Source organism: Loxodonta africana, chromosome 18, assembly GCF_030014295.1.
Source record: "Loxodonta africana isolate mLoxAfr1 chromosome 18, mLoxAfr1.hap2, whole genome shotgun sequence".
In the NCBI taxonomy this organism is placed as follows: domain Eukaryota; kingdom Metazoa; phylum Chordata; class Mammalia; order Proboscidea; family Elephantidae; genus Loxodonta; species Loxodonta africana.
The window spans coordinates 59,521,498-59,541,001 of NC_087359.1; the positions used below are offsets into that span (position 1 = coordinate 59,521,498).

Genomic DNA, 19,504 nt, shown 5'->3' on the forward strand with positions numbered 1-19,504 from the left:
TACCCGTGACGTCCCTACCTGACACCGGAAACACTTACAGCCGCCCACCCCCACAGAGCCTGCTGGGAAACGGAGGCCTGAGGGTAAGGATGACTGCCTACAAGACCCAGAGGCCTCTGCGCTGGCCGGGTTGCCGGAAGTAGCTGTGGTCTCACCGCAGAATACTCGGAGGGGCCGGCCCTCTACCCCGCGATACCGTGCTGGGCATGCCGGGCCTTGTAGTCTCGGGCTCCCCGACTGCAGGGCTGGGCCGCGGCTCCGGGCGGAGTCGGCGGGCGGAGGATGTGAGCTCACGCTCGGGGATTGCGGGCGGGCAGGCGGCCGCGGTCCAGGAGCCTGCTAGAGACCCAGCTGAGAGAAGGGAGCGGCGCCCCTGGGGAAGGTGAGAGCAGGGGCTGGAGCAGAGACGGGCCCGCTCGGTATTGGGGCAGAGGGGAGGGACGGCGTAGGAGAGATGGAGAGCTCAAATCCTCCTCTGGGGATGGGCGTCAGGATTGGTCTCGGTAGTGAGAAGGAGTACGGGCTGGGGAAGACTCCACAGTGGCTCCCATAGATGTTGGGGCTCGCTAAATTTCACCAGGACCCTTTGAATAAAGGCTAAGATTCACACCTAGGATTTCTCCTAAAGCCGTTGTCTCCTGCCAAGATTGGCTTTCCTCACCATCCCTCGTGTGACGAATTTCTTGCTCCTTATTCCTCAGGACCCCACCTTCTCCCACCGTATTCGCGGTGGCTGTTTATCCTTTCTTCTGCTTGAATCCCTTAATCTTCACTGAGTGAGACACGGATACGCCTCTAGCCCGAAAAAAAAAAAAAAGGCGCCCCCAAATAATCCACACACAAAGTCCGGAAGGAAGAGCACTGAGGGTGTCGCAGGAAACTTCACCTCCCTGGAATTCCCTTCTGGGCGTTACCTGCCGCAGGATTCCTGGAACCCATTGGTTTGGGCGGCATCTGAACTGACGTCATTCATGGGCCCAAAGCAGTTGCTTTTGTAGGGAAGGGAATAGGTTAGCTCTGGACAAAGACTTTTGTCTTTCTCTGTTGACTAGTTTAGCTTTAGTGTTCCTTTTTTTGGCAGAACATGTATGTGTACTTTCTTTGGTCCTGGGAACGTTGGGTCTAGACACAACAGACAATACAAGGGGAACTTATTAAAACTTGTTAAGGGGTGGGTTTATGTCTTTGGGTTGGGCTAGGGAAGTAAGGTGATCTCCTGCCATTTGTTACTTGCCGATTGGACAGATTGTGGGTGAGGGCCCAGCTCCTCAAAGTCCCATCGCTGAGGCCAATTGAAGAGCCTCCCGGACCAACCCACAAAGGAATTCAGTACTTCATACAGCACCTGCTCTGGCCTGTCCTTGCACATTCTTCCCAGGGATCTACAGAAATCCTTTCTGGGACAGCTTAAGTCTTAACAAACCAACATATATTAAATACTTAAAATAGGCATGGCATCGTGTTAAGCATTGTTTGCAGAGCAAAACAGTAAACTGAAACCAGGGCACTGTTACCGGTTTGCATTTACAAGGAACGATGAGCAACTGTAAACTGCATGTTGTGAGGATTAAATGAGGTAATTCCTCTTTTTCTGTCTCTGTTACTACAGTGGTAGTCCAAGCCATCATCATCTCTTACCTAGACTACTGCTTCCTCTGCTCTTCCCACTTCCTCTCTCACATTCTTACAATCCATTCTCTCCACAGGAGCCAGAATGATCTTTTCAGAACATAACCACATCATCTCACTCCCCTGCTTCAAACCCTCCTGTGGATTCCCATTGCAGTTAAAATCCAAACTCTCATGCCTGCTTTTCCTGATCTTACATTCAACCAACTTCCTTCTTTTTTCTGTGCATCAGCCATTTTAACCTTGTTTCTTTTTGTCCAACTTGTTTCTAGCTGAGAGGCTTTGCATTTATTCTTCTATCTGTCTGGAATGCTCTTTCAGATCTCAGCTTAAATGTCACCTTCCCGAAAAAGAGTTTCCTGGCCACTTATTTAAATTAGTGCTTTTCCCTTATCACTGTTTTATTATCTTTTTTGCATTTATCACCTTCTAAAATTGTCTGCTTATTTGTTAGTTTTTTGTTTATTGTCAGTTACACACACACACACACACAAACACACACATGCAAACATGTAAGCTCCGCGAGGACATGACTTGTTTGTTCTCTTCTGTATTCATAGGCTTGGCTCATAGTAGGGGCACAATAAATGCTCTCATTTTATTCTTGCTGACATTATGATGCTTCTTGCAACTTCTTGAAGGAAATGACAATCTCTTCATCTTTCTGTCCCTGCTGCATAACATAAAAATACCAAACCAAACCCATTGCTGTCAAGTCAGTTCCAACTCTTAGCAACACTAAAGGACAGAGTAGAACTGCCCCATAGGGTTTCCAAGGAGCAGCTGGTAGATTTGAATTGCCTACCTTTTGTTTAGCAGCCCAGCTCTTAACCATTGTGCCACCAGGGCTCCACTGCAAAAGGTAGGATTTGTTATTGGTGGTGGTGGTTGTTTTTTTTTCCTAAGTTAATTAAATGGAGTCCTGGTGGCACAGTGGTTAAAGCACTCAGCTGCTAACCAAAAGGTCAGCAGTTCAAACCTATCAGCCACTCCGTGGAAGAAACATGTGGCAGTTTGCTTCCGTAAAGATTATAGCCTTTGAAACCCTATGGGGCGATTCTACTCTGTCCTATAGGGCCACTATGAGTTTGACTTGCACGACGGCAACAGGTTTGGTTTTAGGGTTTAATATGTATTAAATGCTTAGAATTATACCTGGCATATAGTAAACATGCAACAAATATTACCATTTTTTCTCCGGCGAATGAATTTTATTGATTCTTTAGAAAGCAAAAAAAATATGTATATATATATATATGTATATATATTATCTAAATCATAAGGGGTGACCTGGCTTTGCTCTCCTTTTCTTTCCTTGCTCCTCCCTCCTATGAACTCCTGTTAGAGTTTCAATTTCCAAGTCACGTAATTGTTTTTAGATTTATCTTCTGGTCTTTTGTGGCCCTTTTCTTGTTGAGAGGGAAGAGAGGGAAAGATAGGGCTGGGCCCCCTCTCAGGAAAAAAAAAGAGAAAACAGCCATCCTGTAGTTGATCTACCCTGAAAAACAGTGATAATTTCATGAACTTGGGATAAGACTGGTGTCAAGAAATGGGAAGGTCAGGAGCCCCCAGCAGGAGCCAGGGTACCTCTGCCAAGAGCAGTGTGCCAGCACCCTCCCACCTGCCTCACTGCCTTCTTTCTCTCCTAAAGCTGCTTTCACTTTCCTTCCTGGAACCAGACCCCAGGTGGCACTCAGACTAAGCACTGGTGCTGGCTGCTTCTGCTTATGGAATCTGGTAGGAAGGAAGTGCATCCTGTCCCTCTGGCTTCTGGAAAACTCCTAGGCAGGCTGCATTCCCAGTAGGTTTGGCTGGAAGTCGGAGATCCTGGGAACTCAGAATAACAGCAAGTCCGACTGGCAGATTCCACAGGATGAGGATCTCTGCTGTCAGTCTGTTCCTCAGACCCTCTCTGACCAGTTCCAAGGACTTGCTTTTCTTTCTTGCTGCCCAGAGCTGAGCTGAGTCTCCTGGAGGCTGACTCAACTCTCGCTTGGTGAGGTGACCAGAGCCAGGCTCTGAGAAACTGTGCTCCAAGCATGGTTCCTGGGACAGTAAAGAACATCAGGGAAGTCTTTCTTACTGTTGCCCAGGAAGTTGGCCTCTGCCAGGGAGTACTTGGACTGGTCACTGTTTCTACTGTTGTCCCTTCTGGTTTGCAGGCTCTACTCTGCTGACTCCTGTCTTCTCTCACATCTTTTGCCCACAGCACTGAGAGTATGAGGCTCTGGTCTCCACTGGCCACTCACCCGTGACCCCTTCCACCACGGTGGAGCCTTCCAAGCCTACCTCCTGCCGTGTGGTAATCTACCTGCAGCGGGAGATGTCGGGGGATACCTGTCTGTGCCCAGCCTCAGGGGCCAAACCCAAGCTAAGCAGCTTCAAGGGTGGAAGCTTGGGCAACAAGTACGTCCAGCTCAATGTAGGTGGCTCCCTGTACTACACCACCGTGAGGGCACTAACTCGGCATGACACCATGCTCAAGGCCATGTTCAGTGGGCGCATGGAGGTGCTGACGGACAAAGAAGGTGAGGCATCAAGGCTTGTTGAGCGGGTGGAGAGAAAAGGAGGAGTTCCTGAAAAGTGACTTCGGGGCGGGGCTTAAGCCTGGCAGATCTAGAGTCTCAACTCACCTACCATAGGACTTCTTCACCTGGAGTCCTTTGCAAGCTTCAGAATCCTTTGAAATTGTATATAGAATGTTGTGCATTTATGCATTTTTCCAGGGAGAAGATCCATACTTGTTTTATAGTCACACAGAACTGGAGTCTCCTAAGAACCATCGCAGTAGTGCCCAGGCAGTGGGCAGGAGAAAAGCAGGGCCTGATGGTTTCTGTGTTGCAAGAGGTGGGCCTAAGTGCTCCTGAGCTTGGACCTCTGGGGCTTCAGCAGAGCCTGGAGGGCTGTGTCTCCCACAGCAGGTGTCGGTTCTTGGTTGCAGGGTGGAGGGGTGAAGAGCAGCCATGGGCCTGAGAGCTGGAAGTTCTGGTCCCACTTCTGTCACCACTGTGCCGTGGGCCCTATGTTCGTGTAACTCCTTTTCTTGCCACCTGCCACCAGATCCACCCAGTGACCTTTTGCCTCATGCTTGTTTCTGAGACACCTGGAGGAAAACAGTAATTCTCTGGGTCTTAAACTCTGGTCTGAATCCCTAGGCTGGATCCTCATAGATCGATGTGGAAAGCACTTTGGCACCATTTTGAATTACCTCCGAGATGACACCATCACTCTGCCTCAAAATCGGCAAGAGATCAAGGAACTGATGGCTGAAGCAAAGTATTACCTCATTCAGGGGCTGGTGAACATGTGCCAGAGTGCCCTGCAGGTACGGGGCAGAGCTGGAGTGGGTTGATGAGGTCAGAAGTTGCTGCCCTTCTTCAGGGACTTAAGGGTCCAGTTCCTGGCAGGCTGTGTGGGAGGTACGGTGGATGAGTCGGAAACATTTAAATGCAGCCAGGTGTTTCCCAGGCACTGGACCTGGCAGCCTGTCAGTTGTAAGGTGAAGGACTCGTGCCATGCGAATAGGCTCTGCTTCTAGTTTATATGCCTAGATATCTGGATTTGGGGTTTTCTAAAAATGAGGTCTGCTTGCAAGCGGCTCAGGATCTCTGTCTGACCCTCCTCGCCAAGCATGGGGTGGCCATAGCAGAGGGATTTTGATAGGTACCTGGCTAAGCCTGGCAAGCAGAAGATCCCAAAGAAGTGCTCTTTGCTCCATGTGTCCCTCAGGACAAGAAGGACGCCTACCAGCCCGTGTGCAACATCCCCATCATCACGTCCCTGAAGGAGGAAGAGAGACTCATTGAATCCTCCACCAAGGTACCGCCACTTCTCAGGAGTATGGGCGGGGGCTGCCAGGGCCCTGATCCAGCCCTCACTCTGTCCTCCCTCACAGCCCGTGGTGAAGCTGCTGTACAACAGGAGCAACAACAAGTATTCCTACACCAGGTAGGGTTGGGGGGTCCCCTGGGGGGAGAGGGCAGGGGGAATGGCTGCAGAAAGGCCTGAACAGCCAGAGTGGAGACTGAGCAGCCGACTGAGGGAGGCTGCCTGCACCTGGGGCATGGCTAGCGTGCTCTGGGTCTTGGACTAGGTCACATTAGGCAGGGAGGGCAGCAGAAGGGGGTTCAGGGCAGAGGCACTTGGAACGTGGTGCAGGGCCCCGGTTGGGATATAGATGATCAACGTGTAATTCCCTTTAACATGCGTCACATCAGGCAGCCTGCCAGATGTTTTCACATGCATCATCTCAGGAGGTAGAGGAGGGATGCTGGGAAGCCAGCCTTCCTGCTTCACAGCAGGGCTGATTTCCTCCTGCCCCTCAGTGTCCTCTCAGCAGGCCACTGCTAGGTACACCCATGGCTCAGGCTCAGAGTCCCAAATCCCCTCACCCCCAGTGACTCCCTGTGGGCAGGCACATTGCCAGCGTCACCCCCACAGCAAAGAAATGCCTCCTGCCGAAATAGCAGCATACCACCTTCCTGCTGGGCTTAATGAGGGGAGACACCCTCCTTCAGTTCTCTCTGCTTTAACTCAGACCAACTCAACTTCTTTTCCTCAGGCCCCCAAACCCAGAGGGTGCCAGTGAGTGACCCTTTCTCTTCCTGTCCCTCTGGCATCCTGACTTTTGACCATTTCAGCATGACAGGGGAAAGGGGCGGGGGGCAGCTTGCCCTAGCACCCTCCCTTGTGCTGGCACCTCATTCCCAGGCTTGTGGCCCTCATGGGTTTTTCAGCAACTCTGATGACCACCTGCTGAAAAACATCGAGCTGTTTGACAAGCTCTCCCTACGCTTCAACGGCCGTGTGCTCTTCATCAAGGATGTCCTCGGCGACGAGATCTGCTGCTGGTCCTTCTACGGCCAGGGCCGGAAGCTGGCAGAGGTGTGCTGCACCTCCATCGTCTATGCCACAGAGAAGAAGCAGACCAAGGTATGGCGGGTCCTCTCTGCTCGGTGGGGCAGACACACACCAGCTGTGGGAGAACGGGGCACAGCCAGTGCAGCCCTGACTGAACCTTTTACCACACTGAGCAAAGTGTGTGTGTGTTGTCATCTTTCTTTCCCAAACTTCCTGTGATGACACTAGGTAAGGACAAAAGCCAAAACAAGGAATTTGGGGAATGGAGCGGGAATGTGTGTGCTTGTCAGCTGAGAGGCATGGGCTGCTGAACAGCAGGGTGCAGTGGGAAGGACCAGGTCTTTGGAGTTGGCTGAGTGGGAAGGAAGGACCAGGTCTTTGGAGTTGGCTCCGTGGGAAGGAATGACCAGGTCTTTGAAGTTGGGTCTGTGGGAAGGAAGGACCAGGTCTTTGGAGTTGGCTCAGTGGGAAGGACCAGGTCTTTGGAGTTGGCTCCACCATTTACCAGTTTTCTGACTCTGGATAAGCCATTTAAACCATCTGGGCCTCAGTTTCCTTGTTTGCAAACACAGGGATGACAGTATGAATGTAACAGTGCTATTGTGAAAATGAAATGAGGTAATCCTTAGGAGAAGCAGTGTGGTGTAGCGGAAATAGCTTGGGTTTTTGAGTTAGAATGCTGTTCAGATCTCCTGCGTGGCACCCAGTTCTTGGATGTTCCTGGCCAGTTGACAAAAAAAACCCAAACCAAACCCACTGCCCTTGAGTTGACAGCCTCTGCAGTAACAGCACAGTGCCAGGCAGGTATGCGGTATTTAACAGGTGATGGTAATATGATCTGTTAACCCCTTTCTCTCAGGCCGCAAGCAGAAGGTGTCCTCCCCAGAGAGCTGCTTCCTCCCTGAGTGTATGTTAAGGTGTCAGCACATTGGCTGGGTGGGATGGCAGTTCATCTGGGGAAGAGCTGCATGGGTGTGAAGGCCTCACTGTGGCCAAGTTCTTGTAGCCCGCCTCGGCCCCAGAGTAGCTAACTGCCTTCAGCTCAGTGGTCTGCTGACAGGAAAGGACAGCTTAGAGGAGATGACCTTGCTTACTGTGTTTTTCAATTTGGGGAGGAGAAGGAAAGGGGAGCAATTGGCACGGGTGGCCCCGTGTGCAGGATGTCGGGAGCCAGGGTTCTGGGACAGGTCTCTGGGAGCTGGAGGCTGTGGAAGTAGCAGCAGTGCCTGTCACCTTTCAAAGTGTTTTTTCTTTCATGAACTTTTTTGACCCCTCACACCACACCTGTGAGATAGGCAGGGTTAGAACCATTCTCCTCATCTGACACCTAAGGACACAGAAGCCGCAGATGACAGCAAGTTAGGCGAAAATTCAGGTCTCTTCATTGCCAGCCCTTTTCTTCTTTCCAGGCTGATCATGGGGGCCTGGGCACACTGGATCAGTCAAGCAATAAAACTGCTCATGAGAGCAGCTGCTTTTTATTTAATTGTATGTTTTTTTAAATTTATTTACTGTGTCAGGCTCTCTGCTAAGCAGTCTATTTTTCATGTATGTTCACAACTCCATGAGGTAGATAGTAATCAGCATTTTAAATGTGTGAAAACTGAACCACAGAATGGTTATGTCCAAGGTCCACGGCCAGTAAGTGGTGGGAGCTATATTGTACCTAGGCCCGACCACAAAGCTCACAGGTCCCTAACCTCTATGCACACTAGTCCACTGGTCCCGGGTTGGGGTAGGGTGGGGAGGGTGTTAGTATTTTGAATCCTTACATCCATAGAGTATATCTCACACCTCCGTAAGAGGAGACTTGCCTGCCCTCATGAGGCAGAAAGGCATCTGTCTGGTGACACTTAAGGACACCTCTGGAGCCAGCACAGGGTTGAGAGCTCTGACATGCTGCACCCTCTCAGGGATGAAACTCACGCAGTCCTCTTGTCCCTTCACCCTAGGTGGAATTCCCAGAAGCCCGAATCTACGAGGAAACACTCAATGTCCTACTCTATGAGACCCCCCGAGTCCCTGACAACTCCTTATTGGAGGCCACAAGCCGCAACCACAGCCAGACTTCCCCCAGTGAAGACGAGGAGACCTTTGAACTGCGGGACCGTGTCCGCCGCATCCATGTCAAGCGCTATAGCACTTATGATGACCGGCAGCTGGGCCACCAGTCTGCCCATCGGGACTGACTTGACCCTTGGGGGGTCAGGGCGCAGGAGGGCCTGTTTCCCCTCCTATGGAATCCCGCCCCATTGGCCACCCTGTGCTGCCGCCAGCTGGGTCTCTGCTCCAGCACCCAGAGGCATGACAGGCCCTGCCTGGGAAGTCAGAGGGCCTGGGCAAAGGAGAGACCACATTTCTTTGCCCTGCTTCCCTGAGCACAGAGGACTGAGTCCTGTCCCCTGCCTGACAGGGAGAGCTTCTGTCCCATGGGTGATGGGACCGACTTAGCCACCTCCTGCTAGGCCTCTGCTGAGCAGCCTTTCCCGTACTGAAGGGCCACCCACTAGGTCTCAGCTGAGGTCCGAGGGAAACAGTTCATTCTGCAGGAAAGGCAGCTTCTGGTGCTGTGGAGGCCCAGTTTCTTACAGAGGGTGGGGCTCCTTTTTCTTCTAAGGTATTTAAGCACAAGCTAGGTGTTTGATTTTAAAAAATAATTTAGGGAATGAATGAATACAAGTCTAGTAATGAAGGGACTGGGCATTTCTGCCACCCCTCCACGATGCCAAGACCTTGGGTAAGGTAGAGCTCTTGGCCTTTTTCGATGCCTTGGGATCTGTTTCTGTAAAGCACTTTGTACTTTTATCCAGGAGATTTGTATTTGCTCTGACACATGTCCTATTTTTTCTGACCCTAGTTCCGTTTACCGTGCAAAGCCAGTCTGAAGGAGGGGATAAACAGGAAGCAATAAAAACTCACCAGTTCTGGCTTTGCCAGGCTGACCAAGCAGCCAGCCTACAGAGCCCCATGGAAGGATTGTAAGTTGGGGCCTGTGGTCCTAGTAGCATCCCTGTGAAGAGACATTTTAACCAGACATTTTAAGAGTCACACAACTGGCTCTTATAGTCTAACATGACTGCTCTTATTTGATCTTTTTGTCCTTGGGTGCAGTTGGCCCCAAGGCACACTGTCCTCACTGATTGTAAAGCCAAAGAGTATAGGGGCCAGGAGCTGCTTTGTCGAGAGCATGAGATGGAGCAGGAAGGCTGTGGGGCCATGGGCACCGCATAGTGGCATGGTGCTGGGCTTGCGTGCCCATCAGCTGAGGGCAGCCCCTGCATAGAGGGGGCACATGCTAAGCCATACTTCCCCCGGCCCATGCAGTCAGCTGTTGGTTTTGTGTCCTGGCTGGGGATGGTCATTCTGCTAAGTGGTGAGTCTCCAAACAGGATGACCTGAGCAGCCCTAGCCCCTTGAAGGCCTTCATGCCTTTCTTGTCGGAGGCGCCAGGCACCAGCTTTAAGCAAGAGTGAGTTCTTTGGGGCTTTCGTTTTCATTCCCTTTCTTTGTTTGGCTTAGCCCTTGGAAGGCAGCTTATCGGAATTCTTTTCCAAAGGAATGCCAGTGGGGAGGGAGCAGTTCTGCCAGCCTAACAAAGCAGCACACCTCTGCTTGGGGAGGGACATAGGTTATCAAGCTTATCCCTCTTGACTGTGTTTGCTGTAGCTAAGCAGCTGCTCATGGCTGACACCACAGAGCCTATGGGCAAATGCTAGGCCCAAGGTTAGTGGACACTCAACCTGAAATACGAGATGGGGAGGGAAATGTCTTTTGAATCAGGCGTTTTACATTTTAGTCACATCTTGAATGTATAAACAGTTCTGAGACTCCGGTCAGGCACTTTGGTGATCAGTACTGGCCCTCACTGGGGTAACAGACGAAGACAAATCCGTTTGACAAATTCAGGCTTTAGCTTTGTGGCTATCCCACAGAGACTGGAATGTTTCAGCCTGAGGCCACTGCCTTATTTCCTCAGCTGACCTCTCGAAGTCCTTTAATACTCATTCTCAGCTTCCCACTGAGGTATTTGAAAGTTTGTCCTTTGACCTGTCCATCCCTGTAGCCTATGCTTACTGCTTGGACATTCAGTTCCTCAGTGGTGATAGTCTGGTACTCTGGGCACTTACTTTCTCTGACTGAAACTATCTCCTTGGTCTTAAGAAAAACATTGACATTGAATTCACTGAAGTGATCTTAGCTTCTTTAATCAGACTTTGTGACTCAAAGGTTTGGGGAGTTTTCTTTAAAGGTTTCCCAGCCCCATTCAGAAAGCAGCTCATAAGTGGATTTTTCAACTCCAGACGGCCCAGGAGAGAGTAAATAAAAAGTGTGGTGGAAGGTCAAACCTTTCTGTCAGTTGCTGCTGAGAAAACCAGAAGCCTGCTATCAACACTTACCAGCTTTGGGCTTTGTTGAATTTGGTATCTGACCAAGGTCTGCCAGAGGATGGCACAGATCCTGGCAAGAGAGAATCTTTCCTTGAATCATGTAACGGAACTACTTTGTGGCTCGGCATATCATGGAAGGAAACACTAATTTCTAATAAAACTGTGTTACACTGCAATGGCACAGAGCCGTGTTTACTCCGGTATGGCTTGACCAGCTCACTGCTGTAGGCGTCATTCCTGTACTTCCCTTCACCACCTGACCTTGTGTTCTCACAAGACCAGCTGTACTCAGTTGCCCTGAAACCCAGGCTCCCCCTGGTGCAAGATTAAGGGCAACACTAACAAGGTGTGGAGCTGAGGCTTAATATTAATTCAAGAATAGAACTACCTCTGTTACACAGTCAGCACACGGGTCAGGAGGCAGGATCCCCTCAATCCTCCTCTACACCTCCCTGCCCTCTCCCAGAACTTTGTAAGATACAATCAGGGCAAAATGCAGCACAATTCACACCCGACCCTTGGAGATCTGAGAGAGCTTAGTTACCATTCATACCCAAAGCTGTTCCTCAGGTATGCCTTTGTGGTTGGGGTGCTTAACAGACTGCCAGGCTCACAGCTAGAAAACCCGTTGCTCCTGGAGACCCAGCTGGCCTCACTCCTCTCCAGGCCTGGAGATGCCAGAGATGTCAGTGGTGCTAAAAGCCAGGCCACTCCTCTGACCTAATGCTGGCACCTGCCTGTGTATTTTGCAAGGGGTAACGAAGACGAGTCCAGTCCAGCCCCCACCCCACTGGGTGAGACATGGTGACCGTGGAAGCTATCCAGCCAGCCCCCAGCCTCTGGAGGGGGCAGCTGCCTGGAAGGGTAAGACGTAAAGGTCAGAAGGGGAGCCTGAGACCCTGGGAACAGAAATGGCAAGGGTGTGGCCAGGCGTGCACTAGTTTATTGACCAAACCTTACTTTCAAATAACTTGTGTGACAGGCCAGGAAGCTCCCCCAGGCCTGCGGCAGCTGAACACACCAAGGTCCTCATGGAAAGGTTGACTAGAACACAGTGTAGGCGGAGCTTATGGGGGGCCAGCCTTGGAGGAGTCCCACGTGGATGTTCCGGAGAAAACAGTTACCTCCTCAGAAAACACAATCAAATGACGCCAACAGTGGAGAGACCTGCTGTGGCCCGCGATGGGGAGACGAGTGCTGCAGCGACTGTGGGATTAACGCTCTCCTGCGGCAGGCCCAAGCCTGGGCATCCGGGGCCTCAGCTGGCCTACCAGTGAAGGCCTGACGGTGGGGTCTTCTCATCTTTATTGCTTTCCAGGGAGAAGGGAGGGATCCGGACATCAAAGTGGGAGCCATCAGGTCTCTCAAAGCGGAAGGTGCCCCTGCAGGTCAGAGAGAAGCTGGTTTAGCAGGAGTCGGGCTGAGGTACTCCTGGCCATCTAGATAGCTACATGGCCTCAGCCTGAACCACAGGCCAGATGAGGCACACCTGACTCACTTCTGCCAAGCTCATGACAGGATGACACTGGTCCAGAGACCCAAGGGAAGTAAGAGCTTAACAGCCCCTCCCAGCCCTACACAAAAAGAAGAAACACTGCTATCCTGGTCTGGCCATTAGAGGCACAGCGCGTAAGCGACCTGACTGAACTTCCAGGCTAAGTAGTGAAACTCCAGGAGAAAAACCCAACTACATGGGCAACCCAGTGCAGCAACAGACCATTAGGTTTCTTTGGCCTAAGCTGTTGATCCACAAATCACAGAAAACCGGAAAACAGGCAGGCAGTCATGAAAAACTAGACAAGTCCCAGACAACAGTGAACAGCAAGAAAGGCCCCACCTCAGGGCTTAACTTGGCCCAGAGTTAACCCCAAGCTGTGAAGAGAAACGGGTGGCCCTCTCCCTCTTCTCTGACCTGCAGCTTGTGTCTGTAGAGTTGAGCTGCCCTGCCCAGCACGTTCACTTACCACATGTGCCCACTGGAAGCTTGCAGGGAGACATGGCTGCTGTACTGGAACGCAGGCTGCTCCTTGGATAACACTGGTTCCTGCATGGGTTCAGGGAAAACAGTCAGGCCAGGCCCCAGGGAAACATTTCCTGCACCCCGGGGGCCATACGGTGAGTGCCAGTTCCACACCACCATGTCAGCCTGGCACTCTAGGGCACTCCCATAGTGACTGCCTCTCAGTACCTCCTCCCACAGCATGGCCCAGTGACCATGGACCTTTTATTCTGATTCTGGGAAAGATCATCTCAGACTAAATGTCTGAAGCACCAGGCAAAGGTGCTACAGGACCTCCACTTACTATACCCCTTTCAGTGCCCATCAAGGAGAGGGGACACTGTCAAGTGCCTGAGTGCCAGATACCATGCCAGGTGCTCTGCAAACCTTTGCTACTTTAATTCTCCTCCCAATCACCAGGTAATAGGTATGATACCTACTTTAGCAATAAAAAATTAAGTCTTTGGTTAAATAACTTGCCCTAAATTATGCAGCTGGGAAGTAACAGCCAAAATCATGTACCCACACCATCTAACTCCAGACCCCTGCTCAGCAGGACCAGAGCCTGGACATTACTGGCCTGGTGGTGCTCACCCTTCCCACCACCCCTCGGCCTCGCACTGTCTCCAAGGTGCCAGACAGACTGAATATCCTCCAGTGCCGCTCCCGGAGCTGTACCACGTCACTGTCAAGGTTCTCCAAGCGGATGCAGTAGCGCCACTGTGGGGGATGGGGAAGAGTTCACGTCGAGAAAGAACTAGACTTTGGGCTAGCCCACCCAGAATTCCGCAGACAGCAAAAGGCAACAAAGACGCCAGCATTGCTGGGCTCCTCCGGCCACACCTTCCAACCTGACACCCCCAGGTACAACTCCTGGCATCCCCTCCTCCACCCTGGGGGAGACACTCACCCAGTAGACGTGGGAATTCTGAGCTTCCTAGGGGAAAAACACAAAGAACTTAAGTCCCAGAGAGTAGGACCAAGTCTGTTCCAGTCAACACCTCTCCAGTGGAGAGTCATCCCAGGAAGGTTGCAGAGACAGCAAAGCTGCACGTATCTGTGGGATGATGGTGACGACTGAACTAGGTTCACAAGCCCACAGGAGGCAGCCTCCCCTGGGCCCATCCCTGGGCTCCTTCCTCCTCATCCTGTCAAGTTTACCAACAGAGCTGGATGCCATCTGACATCTCCTACAGGGCTCTTATCTCTCTCACCACCCTCCTTCCAGCCCCACCCCCAGCATGCCTGGCCCAGGCTGCTGGCCACTGCCTCTGCCCCACACAGCCCTCCTTTACTGCAATACTCTGTTTGTGGTATTTTGGTCTCCTCCACTACCATGAGCTCCAGGAAGCCAGGAACAGTGTTTCATTTATATTTGTATCCCCAGGACCTAGCTTACAGCCAGGCAAGAAACAGCTCAATAAATGTCTGACTAATATAAAAAACGTGAAGACCAGCCTACATTGCTTTAAAGGAGTATGTGTATATTCTTCATAAACATGGTTCCCTTGGAACCAGAATGAAAGAAGGAAAGAGTCAGCCCGAGGAGTCATTTCTGGGAGCAGTGAGAGGCATTGGTACCTATGAGTTTCCCTCCTCTGGGTCTTGGTGTCACCCATTACCAAGAGACTGCCCAACACATGCAGCACTTAGGAGCAGAACCACAGGGACATGGTTTAAAGTTAGAACCCACCCAGCAGTCACACTGGGGACACCACTCAGAATCTGGAGGCCTAGCCCAGAGGGAAGGGGCCAGACTGGACACATACCCTCATGCCCATGTAGAAGGGGATGACAGTGACACGGATGTTCTCGGTTGTTTCCCGGTGGACATCGGAGAGCTCCAGCCAGGGGTGGTTCTTCTCCTGCCAGGCCCGTAATGTCTCCCGAGCCACAAAAGGGGGTGCTAGGGCAAGAGACGACTGGTCAGTCCAGGCCAGAGTCCAGACCGTTGTACCCAGGCTCTTCATGTGGGACACTCTCCAACTGCCCCTCCTAGAAAACCCTTCCCACAGGCAGCCCAGGCCAACGGGACACCCAGACATGAAACAAAAGCACACGCCGGAAGGACGCACAGAGCAGCCCACCAAGAATAAGCCCTGAGAAGGTAGTATGATTTCATGGGAAGGGAAATGGACCAGGAGTTAGAAGCCCTGGTTTTTAGACCTCACTCTGCCACTATCTAGCAAGCGTGGGTCACTTCTTCTCATCCCTGAACCTCGGTTTCCATACCAGAAGGAGGAGCTAACAGCTGTCTACCTGACAAGTCCAATGGAAGCCTTGAATATGGTTGTGGAAATAGGCCTGAAATTATGTCTATGAGGGTCTCTCTGAAGAACGCCCCCTCCCATTCCACATCCTCTTCTTGAAAGAGATTACCTTTTGTCTGATCATACAGAAGAAATCTTTCAAAGAGCTCGTGTTGGATGGGAACCTGATCAGTGGAGGTGTAGGGCAGGATGTCTTCATGGCTGACATAGTCAAGGCCTGGCACAGAGAAGCAAAGAGACCAGTGAAACTCACACAGCAGAGCAGAGGGACGGGGCTGAGAAGAAACAAACAATTCCTGGTCTTGTCCCAGCATAAGACGATCCTGGCAAGATTCCTCCCAGCATCTATAATCCCTCCCAGCAGATGAAAGGGTATCAGAAAGGCATCAGAGTCCTCTCCCTAAGACCCACCAGATCCCTCATCGACAGATACCACCCAGAAGCCCACCACTCACCTGGGATGGCATAGAGGGCCCGGCTGTCATCATGGTTAGCCAGGAAGGTCACAGCTTCTGTCTGGGACCTCTGAGACTAAGGCAAGAAGTGAGTCAGGGGCTTTCTTGGCCACTGTCCAGCCCTGGGGGCTGATCTGGGCTCTGTCTGCCCCCTCGTCCCTCCCTTCATCCCCATCAGTGTACAGGTCTTTCACCTGGGAAGAAACAGCAGGCCCAGCCATCCGGCTTACTTACTATATGTGGACAGTCTCGGGCATCGATCAGCACCTGATAGTAAGTGTGAGTTTTGCCTTTAACCTCCTTGGAGCCATGGCCAGCAGGGTTCTCTGCTCTGTAGGTGGAAGAAGCCCAAGATCACCCTGAGAGAAAAAGAAGCCACTCCTACCACCTTCTCACCTAAGCAGAATTTTGCCTCTGGAGGTGCTTTAGCACCACCCAGGCACCTGCTCAGCAATACCCCAGCACAGCCGCTCCATCAGGAGCAAACAATGGAGCACGGAGGACGCATGGCACAGTCATCATTTGTCCTGCTCTCTAGATGCCTCCAGGAAGAGGGGGGCCATGTTGAGAAAACCAAATTGCTGCCTCAGTCCCCTGTGCCCAGAGTACCCCACTCTTCTCCCGTCCCAGGGGTTTCCGTGATCATTTAATGGAGCTCGACGGTTTTTGTTTTCTTAATGTATTCTAGCAATATGAAAGTAAGGAAAAGATTCTAACTGACATCAGGAAGACTGGTCCCCCAGATGTTCTCTGGGGTGCTTAAGAGAAAATTGAGAGTAGCTTAGGAGAGCATCTTTGGGAGGCCCGAAGGGACCCTCTGGCTTAAGACTGTTGCTGGCAGTGAACACTTTTGTCTCCATAGGTATTAGTGCCAGAAAAGTACTCTGGGGCTGGTCCCAAGACCCAGAAAAATGCTGTCTTCACCTCTTGGGCCCCAGTTACGTATGCCTGCCATCCTTTCAGGCCATGAGTCAGGCCTTCTCCTAAGGATACTGTGAGGCACAAAGATGGGAAACTTACTTTTCTGAAGCTGTAGAAGCCACATCCCGGTCATATAGTCTGGCCTGCCAGGGAAACAGGACAACACCTCGGTAGCCAAAAACACTATGAAGGAAAAGCTGGGAGAAAAGGGAGACCTTGGTGAATCTGCTGTCTTGTCAGATCCATCCAGAGCCTGGACCACCAGGCAGCACAGGTCGGGGTAACTCTAGCTTAAGCTCTTGAATCTCTCCGTCTTGAACTGTGTGATCAATCCAGACAACTTCCCTCCAGGCCTCACTCTCTGCTTAGAACACTTTTATCCTGCTCCACCTGGATGACTTCTACCTATCCTTTACCTTACATTACAGCTTAGACATCACTCTCTCTAGGAAGTCTTCCCTGACCTGACTCTCCTCCCCTTAGCACAATGTGGAGCCATTGTCCATTTGTCTATCTTTATTCCTTTCTAGAGTATAAACTCCATGACGGCAGGAACTATGTCTATCTTGCTTTCTGATTTAACCCCAATGAACCATGCCTTGTCCATTAGAGGCATACAAAAAAAAAAAAAGAATTAAATAAATGAGTCCTCTTTATCTACCAAACCAAAAACCAAACCCACTGCCGTTGAGTCAAATTCCAACTCATAGCAACCTTATAGGACAGAGCAGAACTGCCCCACAGAATTTCCAAAGCTATAAATTTTTACAGAAGCAGACTGCCACATGCTTTTCCTGTGGAATGGCTGGTGGTTTCAAACTGCCAACTTTTCGATTAGCAACCAAGCACTTAACCACTGCGTCACCAAGGCTCCTTCCTTATCCACAAGGGGCCTGAATCTGTCTCAGCCAATCACCACAAAGCTGACACAGAAAAAAATTCCTCAGACCCAGAGCTCAACACACTACAACCAGCTCAGCTAGGACCAAACATCAAAGCTTTGGTTTTCTGGAAACTCCCTCCACTGGCTTCCCATCATCCATTACATGAGAGGACTCTGCCATCAACTGAGTCCTCTCCTCACTATAGTCCAGACCATCCATGGACATAACTAACTGGGAAAGAGAATCCACTGATGCGCCAAATTCAAGAAGACAAAAACCCATCTTGAAAGGTTAGTGGTTCTGATATGGCACTAAATACCAAGGTAGAAAACAATAACATTCAGGCCTGTGACCAAATCCGACTCCCTTTGGAAGCAGGGCATACCGTGAAAATGAAAGATGGCCCAGCCTAGCACTCACCTGCCCAGTCTCATATTTTCCGTTCTGTTTTGGCACCTCAAACACACCGACTGTTTCCAAAACTTTGCCCTCTGGTCGGTTCCTGATTAGGAAGAAAAAGAACAAGCAACTGAAAAGCTGAGATGGTAATGGCATTTATCCATCAATAAAGCTACTAGAATACTGCAGGGTGAAAGCAATGAGAGCAGAGAAGGGTCAGGCCCGTGGAGCCGGCTAAAGCAGGGAAGGGTCCTGCCAAACCACACCACAGAGCTTCTGCCTTTCCTCCTTAGAGGTCCAGCCACAGGCCCCTCCGTGATCAGACCTTCAAGCTCTCAGTGTTGGAACTGCTCCCAGGTCACTTCTCCACTCTCAGCATTCCTCCTATCATGCCTGCTTATATGTACCCTTCACCTCCATTTCTTTCTGACCCACTCTCCTAGCCGTTCCACCTTGCATTTTAGTTACTTGTGTGCATGCCATATGGCCATTAAAGACTCGTAAGTTCCCTGGGCACAATGCCTGTGTCTGATTAGCCTGGACTCCCGTGAGTCTAGTGTATAAGAGGTTCTCAATAAATATTGGTTCTGTGTTGTAATTCCATGTCCTTCTCCCCCTCTAAACTGTAGTCCTCACCCTGCCCTTGAGGGCGTAACCATCTCTGCATTTCCTAGTGTACATCCTAGTAGCCTCTCAAGGCAATTTTTCTTCAGATTTACATGAATTTTCACAGGGGTCTTAAGCTGCAAATAGTTACCATCCCTCCCCAATATGTTTCTAATCTCAGCCACTGAAAGTTCAGGTCTCTGGACAGGGCTGCTCTTCTAGGGGACCCTGAAAGCACTATGACTCTTACTATTTTGGAGATGTGAACTTTATGCTTCCTCTTGGTCCTCCAGCCCCAATCTGACCAACTTGCCCCATCTTCAGAGACACCATCCCCAAGGGCTCAAATCCCCTTCCCCAAGTCACATAGAATCTGTCTCCCCAGTGTCTCAAGGAAACTTAGAACCCACGCAGGGCCCAGACCCAAGATACTGTTTCTCATCTCCAGCATCCTTCTGAGGCCTCGACCCATGGGGTGCGGGGCGGGGGGGGCTGGGAGTACACGTCAAAAGCCTGAATTAAAAGGCTGGCCACTAACAGTAGTGCTCGGGGACGCCCTCCCAGCTGGTGAGGTAGAATTGTCTCTGGGAGAGTTACTTGTTCTCCCTCTGAGCCAGTCACCACACAATCTCTCCAGCTCCTGCACAACCCAGGGCTCTGGGTCAGTCACGCTCCCTTCTTTGCTCCTGGCACATGTCCCAGGCGACGCAGGTTGGCGCCCTGCTCGGGACCCTCTCCCGGGCAGAACTCAGCCGGACTGGTACATGCCCGGTCTCCTGGCCTCCTCATGGGCCGGGAACACCGCTCCCTGGGCTCCAGGCCAGGTCCCCTTGCCCCTTCGCTCCGTCCCTCACCGGGACGAGAGGTGCCTCCGTGTCGTCGTGGTTGCCGCTGGCGGAAAGGCCCCAGCTCCACCCGCTGCACAGAGCGGCCTCGGCCCCTGTGCCCTGGTCAATGACCGGGACCACCAGCGACTGCCAGCGACCAGGGCCCGCCGGGCCGCACAGCCCGCCATGTCCCTCCCGAGCGCCCGCAAGGCTTGCTGACACAGGACCCGACCCGCGGCCGGGCGGCGTTCCGCCCCCGCCCCACA

At 51.5% G+C, this 19,504-nt stretch overlaps 2 protein-coding genes across 4 annotated transcripts; one reads left to right on the forward strand and one right to left on the reverse strand.

Annotated features, from left to right (window-relative positions):
* Positions 1 to 252: 252 nt before the first annotated feature.
* On the forward strand, positions 253 to 11,053 carry TNFAIP1 (TNF alpha induced protein 1). The gene is made up of 7 exons (XM_003416848.4): positions 253 to 382; positions 3,839 to 4,157; positions 4,785 to 4,954; positions 5,359 to 5,448; positions 5,525 to 5,577; positions 6,366 to 6,561; positions 8,442 to 11,053. Exons 2-7 carry the CDS (start codon positions 3,953 to 3,955, stop codon positions 8,676 to 8,678), a joined length of 951 nt encoding a protein of 316 aa, XP_003416896.1. The 5' UTR covers positions 253 to 382; positions 3,839 to 3,952; the 3' UTR covers positions 8,679 to 11,053.
* POLDIP2 (DNA polymerase delta interacting protein 2) lies at positions 11,053 to 19,472 on the reverse strand. Of its 3 annotated transcripts, XM_003416853.4 has the most exons (11): positions 19,266 to 19,471; positions 17,827 to 17,908; positions 16,622 to 16,719; positions 15,836 to 15,932; positions 15,602 to 15,677; positions 15,256 to 15,363; positions 14,646 to 14,782; positions 13,787 to 13,813; positions 13,471 to 13,596; positions 12,842 to 12,921; positions 11,053 to 12,259 (listed from the first exon to the last, which is right to left on the reverse strand). In XM_003416853.4, the coding sequence occupies exons 1-11, from the start codon at positions 19,424 to 19,426 to the stop codon at positions 12,145 to 12,147; spliced, it is 1,107 nt and encodes a 368-aa protein (XP_003416901.1). In that variant the 5' UTR covers positions 19,427 to 19,471; the 3' UTR covers positions 11,053 to 12,144. The 3 variants fall into 3 exon arrangements, with proteins under 3 accessions (XP_003416901.1, XP_064127533.1, XP_064127534.1); XM_064271463.1 differs by lacking the exon at positions 13,471 to 13,596 and having other exon boundaries at positions 19,266 to 19,472; XM_064271464.1 differs by lacking the exons at positions 13,471 to 13,596; positions 13,787 to 13,813 and having other exon boundaries at positions 19,266 to 19,472.
* Between the last annotated feature and the right edge of the window lie 32 nt (positions 19,473 to 19,504).